Below are 19,808 nucleotides of genomic sequence, written 5' to 3' on the forward strand. Positions count from 1 at the left end.
TAAATTTCCCATCCTTTTACTTCAACTTCCCAGACAGCTGGGATTACAGTCCTATGCCACAGGGCCCACCTTCAGTTTTCATGGCTTCCAAATTCCACATCCAATTACTAGGACCTTTTGATTGCTCCCTATGCCCTCCAAACCGCACTCATTACCTTCCAATTCCTACCAGCTGAACGTACAAGGCCACTTTATTCCAAGAGTTCTGAGGCACATTTCTTTGGAACCAGATGTGCCAGCAGGTATAAGATGCTTTGTAGAATGACGAGTTGATACGAAGCCACAGGACTTGGCAATTAAGAAAGTCTTTCTGGAGCTCAGTGTTTTGAGCTAAGTACCCTGAAAAGACAAGGAATAGAAGCTGAATTCATTAATTGCTTATTTATTACGTAGGAAATACCAAGATCTGGTGAGGATCTGAGTGAAATATTGGCCCTATCCCTAGTGTGGCTAATGAGAGAGGGAAGGTGACATTACCAAAGAGATCATAGTTCCTGTCAAATGATGTTGTGCTTATTGTGATAGCTTTGAAGAGGTTGATCTCAGAAGAAAAGATTGTGCTGAGACAAGGTGGGGGAACTGAAGAAGTAATGGTGGACGGGATTAAGCTGAAGCAGAACTACTGCAGATCACAGTGCAAGAGTAGTCTGGAAAGGCGAGAGAAGGGAGGAAAGACGGTGCTACAGATAAACTACAATTCCCAGGAAGCACTGTACGCTCACGGACGGAAGTGAGGTGAGGCGCGAGCCTCAACCTTTGAGGGAAAGAGGAAGTGCTTGGGCGTCGCAGGGCCGGAGGCGCGGGGATAGGTAGGTAAGGGCGCGGCGCGGGAGTCTGGTGGGCCTGGGCTGCGGGAGCCACGGCGGGCGGGAGCCGGGGAGCCGTGTCGTCACAAGGCGACAGCCGCCAGCCCGGCGGGCAGCTGGGCAGGCAGAAGGCAGCGGGCGGCCTTGCCACCGGTAATCAGTCCCCTCCCGGCGTCTCTTCTGCAGAAGGAGCACCATGTCCGCGGAAGTCCCCGATGCAGCGTCGGCGGAGGAGCAGAAGGTGAGCGTGCGGCGGTGCCTCGGCGGGGCTGAGGGAAGCAGGTGTGGCAGGGTCCTTGGCCGGCGGGCCTGCGAGAGCGCGGCCCGACGGAGCCTTTCGCTGGAGGCTGCCTGGCGACACCCCACGAGGCGGTCGGCTCCCCCCTCACCCCCCGCAGCCGGGGCCCCCGGAGGCTCGGACACCCAACGCTTCTCCCCGGTGCCTCGGTGTGTCACTTGAGTATGCGAGAGAGCCAGGCCTCGAGCCCATGCCAGGGACCCAAGTTTTATAGTGAGCTTTTTATTTGCTTAGGACGTTGGTTTTTCCCGGAAGCGCTCCGACCACTTGTAAGCTTGTCGGTAACCCCCCAAGCGGTGTCTCCGTTCAGGGGGGCGATGCCGATCTAGATCAGGATGGCGAGCCGCGAGGCCCCCATGATCGGTGTAGGTAAAGTCCAGGTGATAGCGTCCACTTCCCACGACTGCTGTGAGGCCCAACCGAGATCATGCACAACTCGGGCTCACAAATGCTGGCTGCCGGGGTTTGCACTTGACTAAAATTCGAGAATTGGAGCTTTACAAATTTTCACTACTCAGGTATTTCTCGAAACATGGGGATGCTTTTGTCAGCTCATTTGTGTTTTCCCTGACAAAGAAAAATGAGCTAGCCATCCGTCTAGGAATACGAGGCCTGTATGTTTATCTGGGCTGTTGGCCTGCCCATTCCATTGTAGTTAATTGTTCCGATGCCTTGCCTTCCTGGGTACGTGGAATCAGTTAGCTAAGAAAGGAGAACAGTCCTTGGTCTCGTTTCTTACATTGTTTTAGGGAGAGTTCCCAACATTTTTTCTTAAAAAAAATCAAACTGCGCCTTTTATCCCAGCACTCAGGCAAAAAAGCAGGCAGATGTCTGTGAGTTCCAGGCCAGCTGGAGCTACATAATGAGACCCTGTCTCAAATTAATTAATTGATGATTAATAACAAGCTGCTTTACTGTAAATGAGATTTGGTCTACTGTTTAAACTTTCTTAGGGCTTATATTTAATGTTGCCCTGTAGATTAGTGCTCTGTGCCCATCCCGTATGTTCTTTTAAGCATGTCAACTTTTCCTCTGTAATTTCTTCCATGTGATTGTTCCGTTCTGACAGTACTTGTAAATTAACTGACGAAAAGGAAAACAAAGATAATAATAATAATAATAAACCACATTATTTGGTTGTATCCTTTGCAAAAAGACAGATTTATTCTCCCTTCCTCCTTCCCTTTTTCTTTCTGCAGTAGGGGGCTTCTGGGGCAGCCTAGGCAAGGGCTTTACCACTGAGCTCTATTCCTGGGGTCCCCTTCTGCTTTTGTGAGAACAGCAAGTGAGAAGAAAAGAGAATATGAGTGTGCAGGGCAAGCACTTTACTGACCCAGCCCCTGCTGTCTTTTTGGGACAAGAACTGATGTGGCTCAGGCTAGCTAGAGAGCATGGCCCTGAAACTATTGGTCAGTTACCATGTAGGCCCTAATCTTTTTGTTTTTAGTTTTTAAATGATCTCACCAAGTTGCCCAGACAAGCCTTGAATTTGGTGATCCTCTAGGCTCAGACACCAACTGACTCAGGTTATAAACCTGTGCCATGAGGGCCAGCTGAGTAATGAATTTTGGAAGCCAAAAAAAAAAAATTAATAAAATAGATACAGTTTAAGGATTATAGTCTGAACAGTAATCTTACTGTTCATATTGTAAATATTACCTGTTCATATTGTAAGCTTTGATGTATTCACAATTGTTTAGGATTTAGGAACTCAAAGCCCATCTCTATCTTGTCTTAAATACACTGAAATAAATCTTGGTTTTAATTTGATACATAATGGTGTGGGAGGTGATTTTTTTTTAATTTATTGTATGTTGGGGGTGTTTGTGTAGAGGTCAGAGAATAACCTGCAGGAGCTGGCTTTCTCCTTCTACCATGAGAACTCCAGTATTTGGGTTGTCAGCATTCGTGGCTAGAGATCCCACCCATTGAGCCATTCTGCTAGCCCTTGTTTAATTATTTTTCAGGCAGGGGCTCACTCTGTAGCCCTTGCTTGCCTTTGATGTGAAGTGCTCCTCTGGCTTTAAACCTCCCAAGTTCAAGGATTACAGTCCAGCTGCCACTACACCCAGCTAAAATAATTTTGGGTGACAGGATTTGTTAGTATGTTGCCAAAGTTTGAAGTATTGCTTTCTAGGGTATAAATACTTTTGATTAAAATAGCCTAATATAATACCTCATATCAAGGATAATTTTAATGTTTTCTCTTTAAGATTTTTTTCTCTGTAAGCATTTTTAAGGTCTGTTTCTAGCTAATGTCATTAATATAAATTAGAGGGTGTTAGGAATGTGATGTCCCTTTTTGAATTGAAGAGTGGCTGTAGATTTTAAGTGCCTAAGGCATGAACACTATCCTTAAACAAGAGGAAAATGTGCAAAGTCACTTCTGTGTTCTAGTGAGCCAAATCACCTGTTTCTTCTATTTGGAAGAACAGTTACATGACCTAAAAAGTTGATTATTGTCTCTGTTCCCATTTGACCTTTCAATTATAGCCAAAGTATTCAGTTAAAAATACTTTTAAGGTTTTGTGGTACGTTAGCTTGTTGTCTTTAAAAGTTTAAGATAGCGGGGCCCTGCAAGGAGTAGGACAAGGTCACTGTTTCTACCCCTGATAAATAGCACACACTCATGTTAAGAGAAGAATTACACAGACCAATGGTTATAAAATTGAAAGCAAATTTTTTAAAAAGAGAAGGCAATCAGATAGGCACCTGTTTTTAGTTAGGTTATTAATTAGATATGTATGAGCATAAAAACAGATATCTGTATCCTTGTATCAGTCTTAAACAGAAACACAGCCTATGTATAAACTGTTCATTATAGCTGGTATTGTGCTGAAACTAAATATATTGAAAAATGGTAGCTGCTGTTAAAAGTTAACTACCCATTAGCCATGTGATGACTAAGTTCTTTTAACATAAGCTATGAGGTCATTTAACTATTTAGAACTGAAGATAATTTTAAAATTAGTTCTAGCTAGGCATAGCGGTTCACACCTAATAATCCAGCAGTCAGGAAGCAGAAGCTGTCCAGTATAATACAGTGAGCCCATGGTGATAAAGCATAGAAACTTTAACTTTGATCCACTTTAAAAATATGAACAAAACTAAATACATAATGTTTATGTGCATTGTGGCTCAGGTTGGGTTTTTGTTGTTGTTGTTTTGTTTCTTTAAGGTGCCAGTAGCAGGGTTTTTAGAGATTATTTCACTCAGGCTAGGTGAAGTGTCTTAGAAAGACTGACTAGCTGAAGTAGAGCTCCCAACTGAAATATTCTATTAAGGAACACCTGGCCAGGCTGGAGAGGTAGTTAAAGAGCACTGGCTGCTCTTCCAGAGGAACTGGTTCTAAGTACCCACATGGTGGCTCACCACCATCTGTAACTCCAGTTTCAGAGGATTCAGTGTCCTCTTCTGACCTGAGTACATGAGTAGTATACAAATATACATGCAGACAAAATACACAAACTTAAAAATAATTATTTTTTAAAAAGATATAGGCCAGGTGTGTAGCATACACTTTAAATCCAGTATGCTGGAGACAGAGGCAGGCAGGTCTCTGAGTTTATGGCTAGCCTGCTCACATAGTGTGTTCTAGAACAGCCAGAGCTATGTAGAGAGACCTTATCTCAAAAACAAACAAGCAACCCCCCCCCCCCCAAAATACAAATATATATAAAGGCCTGGTGGTTTTGTGCATGGTGTAAAAAGAAACATAGATTTGCAGTGAAAAACCTCCTGTTTTCTCAAGGGCTGCCTGTTGGTGGACTGGGCAGGGGGTGACCTTGCACAGTCCAGCCTGGGGTAAATTTATCTTCCCTACTGTCCTCCATAGGATGAAGTCCAAGCTCACCAGCTCCTTTCATCGCATTCTCTTGTTTCATCTCCTCTTGCCCACCCTGTTCCATTCTCTTACTGATGCCTCCTCCATCCTTAGACAAAACCTGCTTGCCTACATCTTTGTGTAAATCCTGCATGCCTTTTCTTTAATCAGAGTTATGCTTGGTTGCATGTGGCAGGAAGATGAAACTAATAGGAGTTTAAACAAGATAGAAGTTATTTTTCTCTCTTGACAAAGAAGCCCAAAAGGCTAGCCCAAGGACTGGGATAGTGGTTCTGAGGTTTTCAAAAACCTTACGTCCTTTGTTGCTGCTCCACCATTCTTAGCACCTTAGTTCTTACTGCAGTATGGCTGCTTCAGTTGCAGACATTTTAAGCTCATTAAACCATGAGAAAGGACACAGAGGGCAAAAACTGTATTCTCTTCTTCATGGGAGGCTTCTTAAATCTTGCACATGACATTTATCTCTTATCGGCTGTTTGTTTTAATGTGTATGGGTGTTTTGTCTGCATGTATGTCTGTGTATCTGTGTGCTGCTTGGTGGCCTTGGAAGGTCAGAAGAGTGCATCAGATCACCTACCTGGGACTGGAGTTAGAGACCATTGTGAGCCACCTTGTATGTGCTGGGAGTTGAATCCAGGTCCTCTGGAAGAGCAGCCATTGCTTTTAACCACGGAGCCATCTCTGATGTCTTCTAATGGCAATACATTTTCTTGAACATCCCTAATCATATATGTAACATGACTTTTCCTTATATCAGTGTTTAGCAGTACATGTAAATTTGCCGCTCCCCCAACCCTGTTTTTAAAAAATTCTAGTTAATTTTGATCTTGATATTTTTTGGTAGGCTTAATAATGTTCTTTTTTTCTATCCAGACAGATTTCTCTCTCGTTTGTCCAATGGGGTCTCCTATCCCAGACTGGCCTTGAACTAAAAGGGTAGTCAGGATGAGTTTGAACTCCTTACCTCATTACTTCTACCTCCTGAGTACTGGGGTTTCAGTCATGTCCCATCTTGTGGTGCTAGGGAGGAAACCCAGAACCTTCTTAATTACATTTCCAGCTCTACCAGCTTGTTAGATTTGCTTCTGTAGTATGTGTAAGATTTGTACTTTGTAACTTAGATTCCTGAACCTATTAATTCTGTGGCATCAAATATTCTCAAGCTGATGGTAAATCTGTGTAGAAAGTTTCTTGGTTTTATGGACGCAGTTGAAAGACATTGTCCTTCGGGAGACTTTTACTTACTGTCATTGAATGCCAAGCACTGGCAAATCTTAAGGAGTTACAGGACAAAAGTGACTCTATAAATTGGTGACAGTAGTTGAACCTTCCTTTGTTGTTTGTTTGTTTTTCCAGACAGGGTTTTGCTGTAGTTTTAGAGCCTGGCCTGGAACTAGCTCTTGTAGACCAGTCTGGCCTCGAACTCACAGAGATTCACTTGCCTGTGCCTCCTGAGTGCTGGGATTGAAGGCATGCACCACCACCGCCTGGATAGTGAACCTTCCTAACAATATCGTTAAAGGTCTGTTGGCCTTTGTTAATTCATCAGTGCCTTAGTGAACATGTTGCCATATTGCTCAGCAGACAGAGAACTGATTCGAGTGCTCAGGTTTTACTGCTGAGCTATGTAACTTAGCCATAGGCTGAAAAATGTTTCGATAAAATTATTAGCTTATTAGAATATAAAGTAATCATTTAACTTTTTTCAGTATTAAAGATTGAACCTAGGAAATATCATGCATATGTGAAGCAAGCACTGTACCACTGAGCTACATTCCCAGGCCTAATAATTTTTCAAAGGCCTTTTGCTATTGTTGGTGCTGATCTATTGAACCTGGGACCTCATGGATTTTAGATTGTGCTTTGCTACTGAACTCTAGCCCTTGAATGTTTCCAAATATGTATTCATAGTTTATGCCTTAGTAACAAAGGGTTTCTATTGTATTCTAATAGTAAAACTCACAGAAATACATGTGTTAATCTTAATTCATGTTTACATTTGGTCAGGATTAGGTTCTCTTCTAAGTGTAGACTATACGAAGACAGTTATAACCAGCCCACCGTTATTTGTTAAGTCACTTAGTTATATAGGTATACTTTATTTCATCGTGTATTATTAAAGTATATAAACCTGTGACTGTAGAGGTTTCCTGTCCCAGGAGCCGCTTCCAAATTACCACACAGAGACTTATGTTAATTGTAAATGTTCAGCTAATGGCTCAGGCTTGTTACTAGTTCTTACACTTAAATTAACCCATATTTCTGTTTAGACTTTGCCACATGTCATGGCTTGTTACCTCATTTTCTACACATCCTGCTTACTCAGCAGCTCTGACTCCACCGTTCTTTCTGCCAGCATCCTTAGTCTGATCACCTGCCTATACTTTTTGCCTGACTCTCAGCCAATCAGCATTTTATTAACAATGAGCATAATCCATAGCATGTGACACAAGAAGTTTTAAAGAATAAAATTTCAAAATCAGCTTTGAATTTTTAAAACTATTTTTCTTCCTGAATTTGACATTTCTTTTTAAGCTTTTTAAATTTTATTATATTTTATTAGTGAGTGTGAGTGTGCAAGTGCCCATCTACCACAGTACATATGGGCAGAATAGAGAACAACTTGGAGTCTGTTCTCATCCGCGACCCAGGGATCAAACTGAGGTCATTAAGCTTGGTAACAAGTGGCCCTTTACTTGGGGGGGGGGGGGCCTTTTTGAGTTTCTTTAGTTGGTTGGGGTATGTTGTTATTGTTGTTTGATTGATTGTGTTTTTTTTTTGTTTTTTTGTTTTTTTTTAAAGACAGGGTTTCTCTGTGTATCCCTGTCCATTCTGGCACTTTCGATTAGACCAGGCTGACCTTGAACTCTAGAGTCTCTGCCTCTGTCTCCTGAGTGGTGTGATTAAAGGCTTTACCAGCACATCTGTCCAACTTCCTTTACTATTGTTTTTGTTTGTTTGTTTGTTTGTTTTTTAAGACTTGGTTTTATATATTACATCCTGGCTTCACTTTGTGCGTGCTGGGGTTATGCCCAGTTTTTAAGCTTTTGCTTAACAGTCTCATTTTGTATCCCCAGCTGGCCTGGAAATCACTAGAATGTCCAAGCTGTCCTCAAGCTTGTAATCTTGCCTAGAAGTTTGAGGCTGCCTGGCTCTTAGTAGTTTCTTTGCTTATTGCCCTTTTCCTGACCCCTGCTGTGGATTAAACTCAGGTCTTCATACTGCCCAAGCAACTGCTCTGCCGTTGAATTAAGGGTACACATGTATACAGTCTTTGTGTGACTTCCTTTTGTTTTGTATTGAGGCAGGTATCATTAGCCAGGCAGTCCCTGAACTCACCATAAATTTCCACAAATCCTTGAATACTAGGAATGTTGGCATACGTAATCAGACCTGATCAGTCTTTCCTTCCTTCCTTCCTTCCTTCCTTCCTTCCTTCCTTCCTCTCTTATCAGGGCTTCATGAGATGGCTTAGAGTGTTGAGGTTCTTGCCTCTAAGCCTGATAACTTTAGTTTGATCTCCAGATCTTATGTGGTGGAATAAGAGAAACAACTCCTGCAAGTTATCCTTTGACTTCTACACTTCTGTTGTGATATGCAGATGCTCCACACACAACATACATACATAAATACATACATACATGTAAAAGAAATTATTGGGATCTTTTTTGTAAAACCAAGTACTTGTAAGATAAATAAATATAAGTAAATGCTGTCTGCTTTAGGATGGGGCACAATGAGCTCTCAGTAAGTTTTTCTGGCTGACATTGAACTCATACTCAAGTGATTCTGCCAGCACACTCAGCTAATGATGAACTAGCTGCCTCGTTCATAAATGTGCTGATTTCAAGCCTTTTTTTCCCATAATAAATTGATAACTGCTCACACTGATTACCACAGGAAAGACCAGAGTTCCTAGGGTCTGCCTAGAAATTATCCTTTGTAGCAACAAAGTCCACAGTAACCTGAATGACTTCTCTGCTCCTGACATTGCTCATAGTTGAAACAGCAGAAATCATCAAAGCCTTGCTGCCATGCGAGTCTCCTCCAAGGGGGAAATTCCAGATCTCAGGCTTTCATTCCTTGGGCAAAACAACTCTGTTGCTGCTGAGTGGTGGTGGTGGCACCTTTAATCCCAGAGGCAGGCACAGGTGAAGAATCTCTGTTAGTTTGAGGCCAGCCTGATCTACCAGAACTTACTCAAGGACAGCTAAGACTGTTACACAGAGAAACCCTGTTGAGAGAGAGGGAGGGAGGGAGGGAGAGAGGGAGAGAGGGAGAGGAGAGAGAGAGAAATAACCAGTACTGTTCCTGGGTGGACCTCTAGTGCCAGTTAGGCTTCCTTCCTTCAAAGGATAAAACAGCGCTAACTATCTTCGATCCCTGTTGTGGTGCTGGGACCTACTTGCATGATCAGGCACCTGTGTTCATTTTATACAACACACAGACTTGTACCTTCTCATCGTAGGATACCAGTAAGTAGCACTTGCCATCCCATGTCCGGCATGGGAACTGCACAAAGAGCAGGGCCTCTGTATTTCTGTGGGCTTTTTTGTTGTTGTTGTTGTTTTAAACTCACTTTCTTCCTTTCCTTTCCTTTCCTTTCCTTTCCTTTCCTTTCCTTTCCTTTTCCTTTCCTTTTTCCTTTCCTTTCCTTTTTTCCTTCCCTCCCCTCCCCTCTCCTCCCCTCCCCTCCCCTTCCCTTCCCTTCTTATGGTGTATACAGTATTCTGCCTGCATGTATTCCTGCAGGCCAGAAGAGGGCACCAGATCTCATTACAGGTGGTTGTGAGCCACCGCATGGTTTCCAGGCAGTGCTCTTAATCACTGAGCCATCTCTCCAGCCTGGTTTGTTTGTTTGTTTGTTTGTTTGTTTGTTTTGAGGCAGAGTTTCTTTGTGTAGCCTTGGCTATCCTGGAACTAACTATAGTTCAGGCTAGCCTCAAACTCAAGAGATCCACCTTCTCCTGAGATTAAAGGCGTGCCAGTCACCACCTGGCTGTCTATATATTTCTAATAACACTTTTGTCTTAGTATCTATATTACTCAATATAGGTGCACTAGCATTTGATTAGGGCTTGTTTAATATGTTATTTCCCCTGTTTATTTTCTACCTGTCACTTATTTTTAAATTTTACTTGGTAAGTGGCTAGTTTTTGTTGTATTTCTTATTGTCTCTGAATTTTTATCTGTTCATTTATTTGTTTATTTTTGGCATTTTGAACAGGTGGTCCTGGAACTTGCTATGTTGACCGTGCTTATGGACTTGGTGGCAATCCTTTTGGTTCTGTCTCTCGAATACTAGGATTACAGGCATGACTGTCTCTCTTGGCTTCCAGCTATAGATTTAAATGGACAGGTCCATCAGTCCTTTTATGGTTATTGTGACCAAATTTTCAGTGTTTTTTGTTTGTTTGTTTTTATTTTTCATCTCACCTTTTTTCATTTTGAGCAAATCATGTTTACTTTGTCCCTTTGTTATTATGGTGCTATGTGGGTAGTATCTAGTCCTGTTATTATTTTATTAACTTTCCCCATTGATTTTCTTTTCTTCACTACTAAACTACCAATTTGGAAATGTTATGCTTTATTCTTGTTTAGTTAGCGCCACTTAAAACTTTATTATGCAAGCCAGGTGGTGATGGCACATGCCTTTAATTCCAACACTCAGGATGTAGAGGCAGACAGATCTCTATGAGTTTAAGGGCAGCCTGATCTATAGCACAAGTACCAGGACAGCCAAGGCTACACAGAGAGACCCATCCCGAAAAAAATAAACGCTCACTTATGTATTAATTTATTTTTTCATAGCTCTGACTCAATATCTGATAAAAAGTCATTTAAAGGAAGGGTTTACTTTTGCTCAGAGATTGAGGAGACACTCCATGATGGATAGGAATGGATGGTAGCACGAGCCAGTGTATCTGTAGCCAGGAAGCAGAGATGAATGTTGGTGTTCATCTTTCTCCCTTTACCCTCTTCTCATATTGTGTGTGTGTGTGTGTGTGTGTGTGTGCACGTGCGCGCGTGTACATGTGTGTAAGTGCACATATGAAGTCCAGAAGAGGACATCACGTTTTTTTGGAGCTGGAGTGACAAGTGTTTGTACAATGTGTGCCTTATTACATAGGTGTTAGGATCCAAACTCCAGTCCTTGTGATTGTGTAACTTCTCTTAAACCATTGAGCCATCTCTTTAGTCCACTTCCTTTTTAAAATTTATTCTAATGCCCCAGCCTATAAAATGATATTGACAACATCTAGGGTAGATCTTGCTACCTAATTAACCATCTATAAACTCCCTTACAGATATACCTAGAGATTATGGTTCCTATCATGTTTTGACAGTCAGTATAAACTCATCATGACTTCCACATTACAATATGTAAATTAAAAACACTATCCTGATGTATGTTTTTCTTTTTTGTCTCATTTTGTTTTTGCTGCACTTGGAATTGAACCCGGGGCCCTGCCCATTCTTGGCAAGTGCTCTATACTGAGCCACACCCCAGCCCTTTGTTGCCTACCTCCTTCCCTCTCAGATGCAGGAAATTGTGTCCCTGAATCTCTCCCTTTACCCCCTCCTGCAAAAGACATCTAGGGTATAAATATTTGATGCATATGTAACCTATTTTTTTGTTTGTTTTATATTTCATTCTCTTTATCTCAAATCTTTTTCTCCCTTCTTCAGTTTTTTTTTTTTTCTTAGCTCAATTAAATGTTCGAGGATGTCTTTGATGTTCAAGAACCTGTAATCATAGCAAATTCTGACTGCTTCCATTTTTAGCATAACTACAGGTATAAATTATCTCACTTGACTTTTATTAAGCATCGTATGACGAGGACAAGAATAAAAGCTACTTGACATAGTTCAGACAGAAAGGAAATGGTTTCCAGTGCTACATTACAAATTCTTGAAAGGGTTGGAAGGACAGAAGGAGAAATAAAGAGATGTTTCCAGAGGCAGGGACTGAAGAATGTCTCTGACTGTAGGAGTAAGTCCTGTTTGGAGCCTGCCATCTTCTACCCCACTGCTGTGCAGCTCTACAAGAGCCCCTGGTTATCTGTGACTGCCCACTAGAGGCACTCACGGGCTGCTGCTCTGTAGCAGCATGATGAAGAGGAGAATGAGTTCTTTTCTCCCACACTTTTTTTTAAAATCTGTTGTGGCTACCATTGGCTACCTCATTGGAATACAGTTTGGAAAATGTAGTTTTAGCTTTCTATTTGTACTGTTCGGGGAAGCATGTAGAGCAGAGCAATAATGGCTAAATGCCAGCAGCCACAACACCCCACCCCCACACGTTTATATCGATATAAGCAAATCTGTAGCTGTGTTAGAATGTTAGTGAAAGTCCAGCAACTTTAATGTAAGGTCCTAAAACTTCTGCAGTAGATTAAGAATGGTTTTGTATGGTTCAAGAAAAGTATTGTGGAAGTCTTGATAGTGCTTCACTTTGTTTTAAAGTGTAGTTTAGGTCTGTCTTTTTATATCTTTCCTTCTTTTATTGAATACAGAAAGTTTGACTTCATCTAGGAAATTGTACTAGCAGCACTTATTGATAATGTGTTACATATTGGCAAGGACAGTCAAGAATTAGATTCCCCTCTTTCTTCCACCCTTCACTTCCTCTCACCTCTCTCTTCTCCCTGTCGTCCTCTCCTTGACAAGCTTCTGGAACTGGATATGTAGACCACCAGCCTAGCCTCATTTTTTTCTTGTGTGAGCATGAGTGTGGGTGCATGTGTGCTACAATATACACGTGAAGGTCAGAAGGCAACTCTCAGGACTTGGTTCTCACCAACCACCATCAGAGACAGATTAAACTCAAGTTGCCAAGTTCATGTGGCAGGCTCCTTTAGCTGCTGTGCAATCTTTCTGACCCAAGAAAATCTGATTCTGTGACAGGAAGGTTTGAAAGTTCTGGGACTAAAGGCCAGCAGTTGCCTTTGGCTCCTTTTCAATAGCAATATTTAAAGTGGGCTAACTGGACAGGGAAGCCCAAGAGTAATAGGTTCTTGCATCCAGTTTTACTTTGAAATTGCAGTTCTGAGAATGCCAGTGGATTGCAGATTTGTGTAGTGAAGGGTGAGCAGCCAGCCACTAGATGTCGCTAAGGCTCTAGCACACCTTGCGTTAAACTGCATACCTTATTTTTGTCTTAGCGTCTACAGCTTTACATAAGTGCAGTATCTTCATAGCTTTACCTAGTTAGGTTCTACACTTTGTGAGACAGAAATCATGCATAAAATTAGGAACTACCCCAACCCTCAGGAAGCAGAGGCTGGTAGATTTCTTTGAGTCCAAGGCCACCTTGGTCTGCATAGTTCCAGGACAGCCAGAGCTACAGAATGAAACCCTGTCTCAAAGACAAACAAAACTCCTTAAAGAATGATGATATTGCTGTTAATTTTTGTTTTTACTCGGGCATACAACTAGACTTGCATACCAGCTGAAGTAGTGGGCTTATGAAGGCATAGCTTTAAAATGTGACAGTCTTACCTGTGCTGAATACACAGGTAAATTTTGTATGAAGCATATGTGTGAATGGCCACAGTTAGAGATTGGAAGTCAACATAGATATATAAAACTGCAGGCTTGAAGGTCGAAGTAGGACATCTGAAGCAAAAAAGGAAGGTTTATGTAAAAAGATTAGAAAACAAAGGGCACCTGCCATTAGCACCTTTTCCCTCAAAATCCTCTAAGACATAAATGAGGTGCATAAAGGAGTTGTTGAGAGCCAAGTGTTGATAATACAGAAGGGAATAGAATATGTATAAATGTGATTTTGAGGAAAATCTAAAAAAAATGTATGAGATTGAAAAGTTCCTAAGTAAGTTATATACTTGCTATGGAAGAACAGTTGGCTTGACATTTATAGATTTAACATTTTGGCTATTTTTACTTCACAAATAACCTTAGAGATTCAAAATGAGCCAAAGTGAGGTTTTGCCATTCAGAATGAGTCTGATAGCTAAAATTGCCCTTGCCAGCTGCCTAACCTCCCATAATAGGAGGCCTGTGATTTTCTTGATTTATTGTTTCTGACATGATATGATGAATAAATTCTTTTCTGTAAAGATAGCATTTTGAAGAATGTGGGCTAAATCAAGGTAGTTTTCAAGAAAATGATCTTCAGACAGTGACAGGACCAGAGGTATAACCAAGTGCCCCCAAGTTTAATCCTTAGCCTGAGAGGGGAAATTTAATGACAGTCTTTTTAGAAAGCACTTTGATACCTAAAAATATGTGATCTCTTCAACATGAATGGAATTTGCCTTTTGTTGGTAGGAAATAGGGACTCACTGTAGGCTGGCCTTGAACTTGATACAGTCTTCGTGCCTCAGACTCCTGGGTACTGTGATTAAAGGCATAATCTCTCACGTCCAGCCAGATGTGAGGATTAGTGAACATATTTCTCTCCTTTACAGACTTGGTCTTCTGAATTCATTTAGTTAGGAAAAACGTGCTGGTATTTGGGCAGCTATTAATGTCTAGTAAAGAGTCTTAGGAGTTTAAAATTCTACATGATTTTGAATAAATAGGAAATCAGAAGGGCCTTAGATTGTGGTGGTATTAAGAAGATTCTGTAAATATAGACAGAGAGCTGAAGAGTCCATAGAAGGAGACAATTATAAATGTATTATACATGACTGAAAGTGACTGCAAGCCTTGAGAGCTGAGCTGTCTCGGTATTTTTATCCAGTGTGTGGGGTGTACATGCATCATAGCTATAATAGAGCTGTCACATGGGACATTCGAGAAGGAAGACAGGCTCTTAGAAGGTTCCTCTGCTTCCTCTTAGTCAGAGGCTGGATTACTTGGCATTCAACAACGAAAGTCAGAATCCAGATAGTAAAAGGTGAATTATTTTCAAATCTGAGTTTTAATAGAAATAATTTACTTGAAATTATTTCAGGAAATGGAAGATAAAGTAACTAGTCCAGAGAAAGCTGAAGAAGCAAAATTAAAAGCAAGGTACCCACACTTGGGACAAAAGCCTGGCGGGTCCGATTTCTTAAGGAAGCGATTGCAGAAAGGGGTAAGTTGTTGAGTAATGTCTTCCCTCACGGGGAAGCTCAATGTGCTGACAGGCTGTGAGGTGAATGTCTGCATTTTTATCTCTGTATTTCAGGTGCGTGTGTCTGTATTAAAAGAATCAATTATGTTTTAAATTATAAGTATTTCAAGTATGTAGCATAGTACAGATGATAATGTAAGAGAAGTCCTGTAACCACCACCTTTATGTACTATTGATATGTTGTCACCCTTGTAAGAAACTAATTGTAGGGATAATGCAAACCTACCCTGTATTTTCTCTATGACCCTTCTCCCTCTTCTCTTCAGAAAGAACCGATGTCTAGAAACTGACGTTTTTACCCTACCACCCTTACTAAAGCTTACCTATTAGAAAGCAAGCCCCACATAACATCCAGAGGCTTATGATCCTTTATAAAATCATCTAATTTGCTTCATAGTTCATTTCTTTAATCCAATTTGCACATTATAATCTTAGCAGTTCAAATTAATGAAAACATTTCATTATCTCTTAGCATTGAAATCATGGTGTTACTCATTTGTTTCTAATTTTCTCTCCTTCTGCTTGAAAAAAAATTAGAAAATTAGGATTAAAGCACATTTGAATTTTTTATTATATGAGGATCAGAGAATGAATGATAAAGTATATGTGGAAGACAATTACTTTATTGTAGAAGATGCTAGATTTTTATATTTCTCTTTAAGTAAATACCTTAAGTGTATTGGTATCCGCTGCTTATATATAAAAAAACAAGTCTGTGGGTGTTCACCATAGTTACATATGGACTATTTTCTCAACTCTGAACTCCAAAAGTGATTTTTAACAAATGATTTTTAAAGATACCAACAAATAACGTGTTTTTAAACTTGTGAAATGAAAGGATTCACATCTTTTAAATAATATATAGACAATTATGTTAAATATAGAAAAATGTAAATTTTCTGTGTCATAAAACAGAATCTAGTAGGGAAATTATTCCAAATATCGGAACCTTAAAAAACATTAACATGACTCTAAATAAAGGAATTTAACAGAGGAAATAATGACTGCTTACATGCATGATAGAAATCGTACTAACTTCAGCCAAAGTGGGAAAATACTTAGAATAATTCCTGCTGCTGAGTTTGAAATTAAATGTAACTAATAGATAACTTGTTTTGTATAAACATTAAAATCATTACTCTTAATTTTCAAAGTATTTTATGGAAGATTTATGGAAGTATTTACATTGACTGATCTCTTATAAATTAATTTTAGGGTATAATTCAATATGAGAAAAATATCTTCAAATTTGAAGCTTTTTTTCCCCTCTTAAAGCTTTTACTATAATTAGAAGCAGCCTTATTGTTCATCATCAGAGAAATAGTAAGTTATAATCAGTCAACAAAATAGAATATGTGGTTATATAAAATCATGATTGTAAAAATCATGTAGTGGGTAAATAGAAATCTCACAGTGAGAACTGCATTCATTAGGAATTTAGCTGTGCAAAATGTTCATGTACTGTCTGATTACAGTACTGTACGATTAGGTTTATTTTCAGCTATGACATAATCATGTATAATCCTGGGCATCAAATTCATGTTTGCACTTGGCTGGTTATTAGTATTAGTTAAGAGATGATTTCTCCACAGCAGAATTAATATATCTTTTTTTTCTTTTTTTATTGAGCTATATATTTTTCTCTGCTTCCCCTCCCTTCAGCTCCCTCCTCCCCTTCTACCCTGTTCCATGATCCCCACACTCCCGACTTACTCAGGAGATCTTGTCTTTTTCTACTTCCCATGTAGATTAGATCCATGTATGTCTCTCTTAATGAATTAATATATCTTAAAGTTGGTATTGTAGATGTAAACAGTTGGAAATGAAGTAAATACCATTTGAATCAAATAATTCTATAGAGTTTGAAATGTGAATGTGTGAGTCTGTATTTTCTCAAACTATCAATGGAATAAGCTTTTTGTGCTTTGAATCAAATAATTCTATAGAATTTGAAATGTGAATGTTTGGTTCTGTATTTTCTCAGACTGTCAATGAAGTAAGTTTTTTTGTTATTGCTGTTGTTTTAGAATTTTTTTTAAAGTCTTGAGTCACAAAGTTCTAGATTTCAATTTTCTTCTGCCATGATAGTTAACAAGCTAAGAGACTTTGTTTCTTTATTATTTGAGAGGGTTAAATTGCATTTAATTACCATATCAGATCTTTTTCTGTATTATTGGTGGTATTATGAAGGTAGTGTTATATAATATTTCCTGCACTTTAACAGTAATACTGTGTACATGATGAGTCAGCCCATCAGAGTGGGTAAGGATTTGAACAGTCTAGCACATGATTTTCTGTATTTGTAAGGTTTGTAAAGTACCAAGACTAAGGACCCAGTTCTAATAAATATGACTTTAAAGTTTGTCATTTTAGGTAATCACATACATAGTGCCAGTGCTGTTCAATTTTAGTGGGAAATTAGGCATGATGGAATGTATGTGATGTCAGTACTTGAGAGTTCAGGCATCCTGGGCTACATGAGGCATTTTCTCGAATGAATGAATGAATGAATGAATGAATGAATGTGAAGAGAGGCTCTTGTAAGATTGCCTTCCATATGATCTAAAATATATTTTATTTGGTTTTAAGGAGTTTGTATTACTTGAGATAGGGTCTTAGTATAGCTCACACTAGCCTGGAGCTTTTACTAAGTAGCTCAAGCTGACTTCAAACTTGCTCTCATATTCCTGCTGCACAAAGACTCCAAATTGGGGACTGTGTATTCTCTTCAGCAGAACATCCCAATACACAATTAAATGAGATCCTTTTATGATTAATATTTTTAGTATAAACAGTTCTAGTTAGAAACTGAGTTCATTAAATTGGAGGAAATTATATGGTACTTAGGCATGCAAGATGAGAGAGGATAAAGAATCTTGCTGCCTAGCCTGTCAACCTTAGTTCAGTCCCCAGGACTCAGGAGGTGGAATGAGAGAACCAACTGTGAAAATTGCCCTCTGACCTCCACATAGACTCTCTTGACACACATACCTAGTAAATAAGTAAATATAATTATTTGTTTATTTGGTTTGTAGTGTCCAGTTTCTTACTTTGTAATTAAGTAACACAGATAAGAAATTTACCAGACTTCTTTGTTGTCCATATGCCAGCAGTGCTCCATTTTCCTTTTTAAGACAGGGTCTCACATAGTTGAAGCAAGCTTTGAGCATCTGTCTTCCTGCCTTCCCATCCTGAATGCAGAGATTCCAGGTGTGCCACACATACTTAGCTAGAAGCAGCTTCTTGATTTGGGAGCATTAGAATTCTACACTCATTTTAAAGCATCATACAAAAATGATCCTGCAGCAACCTCAGACATACCTTGCCTGCATTTCATTGATAACTGCTCCATATGAAACTTGTACAGTACTATCCAAAAAGTAGTTTCTATTCATAGATCCATTGGCCATAGCACAGATCTAGCTTATCAAAAAGGGGGAGCCAGCTAATAAGACCTGTTTCCTAGGCCATTCAGTAGCCTTATGCTACTGTGAGTCTCAGCTACTTCATTTTAGGGTCTCTAAAGTCTGAGAAATTTTTTTCTGCTCATTATTTATCCAGGCCGTCATTTCATCATTTTATTATTTCCTTTTGCCAAACCCAGACTTTAATGACCAAACCTTATCTTTGATTGTAAAAGTTGTTATGATGGTTGATTTTAATTGACCATTTTTTATCTCTCACTAGCTCTTGAACATTAGTTTATGTATAGCAGACATTCAGTAGAAATGGATATAAGCCAGACCTCAAGCAAATTTCCCTGGTTGTCCTTAAGCTATCGTTACAGTTTTATCATGGTGTTAGAGGCCTGTGGTTTCTTCATTTTTCCATCCAAAATCAGTCCAATGGTATAAAGAACTTTTAAACTCTAATCTAATTTTTTGTTTTTGCTTGCAGCAAAAGTATTTTGATTCTGGGGATTACAACATGGCGAAAGCAAAGATGAAGAACAAGCAGCTTCCTGCTGCAGCCCCGGATAAGACAGAGGTCACTGGTGACCACATTCCTACTCCACAGGACCTTCCTCAGCGGAAACCATCCCTGGTTGCTAGCAAGCTGGCTGGCTGATTAAAAGAGCTGAACTGCATGAGTCTTCTAATGTCCTTTATTTCTCCTTTCTGTGTTCCTTACCCACTTTCTGTTTCCTTTCACTCACTGTCATTTGAGACTGACAGCTTTGCAGATAGTGGTAGTGTGCGCTGCTGTCGTAAGGGAGCATACATATGTAGAGGTTTTGATTAGTTTAACAGTGCACTGATGCAAAGGACATGTAACAGCATTAAGTAATTGATGTTATAATAATTGTACATATTACCTAGCTGGTGTAGGGCTGGCTCCAACAAGTAGCAAGCAAGTTTTACAGCTTTAACGTTCTGGCTTTCCTTACTTTCTCGTAATTACAGCTTTGTATGTTACTCTTATTTAATAGAACCTCTGTTGTATTGATTTCTTCTGTATTTTCCTTTTGAATTTTGTAAGACAGAAGTTTAAGACCACAAGTTGGAAGACAAGTCACATAATTCAAACACAAGTAAATGGGCTGCAAAAGATTTGAATAACTGCTTGGACTTGACGGCCTTAAACCTGCTGTTTCAGCTTTAACAAGAGCATCTTACCTGGGCGATATTTGCCCGTTCTGGTGTGACTTGTGTGACTCCAGTGCTTACCAGCTGTTGAAGCTAGTGCTCTTCCTCGTTCTGCAGTCTTGAGACAGCTTTCTTTGTTGAAGACGTGAATGGGTGTGCATGTGCACTGACTATTGCATTCACTTTTGTGCCA

At 39.9% G+C, this 19,808-nt stretch overlaps 1 protein-coding gene across 2 annotated transcripts; it reads left to right on the forward strand.

The window, feature by feature from the left end:
- Positions 1 to 711: 711 nt before the first annotated feature.
- Positions 712 to 19,116, forward strand: Arpp19 (cAMP regulated phosphoprotein 19). Of its 2 annotated transcripts, XM_038322607.2 has the most exons (4): positions 712 to 809; positions 993 to 1,047; positions 14,868 to 14,990; positions 18,927 to 19,116. In XM_038322607.2, exons 2-4 carry the CDS (start codon positions 1,003 to 1,005, stop codon positions 19,095 to 19,097), a joined length of 339 nt encoding a protein of 112 aa, XP_038178535.1. In that variant the 5' UTR covers positions 712 to 809; positions 993 to 1,002; the 3' UTR covers positions 19,098 to 19,116. The 2 variants fall into 2 exon arrangements, with proteins under 2 accessions (XP_038178535.1, XP_041910702.1); XM_042054768.1 differs by lacking the exon at positions 712 to 809 and having other exon boundaries at positions 816 to 1,047.
- The last annotated feature ends 692 nt before the right edge of the window (positions 19,117 to 19,808 follow it).

This window comes from Arvicola amphibius, chromosome 3 (assembly GCF_903992535.2).
Source record: "Arvicola amphibius chromosome 3, mArvAmp1.2, whole genome shotgun sequence".
Lineage (NCBI taxonomy): Eukaryota > Metazoa > Chordata > Mammalia > Rodentia > Cricetidae > Arvicola > Arvicola amphibius.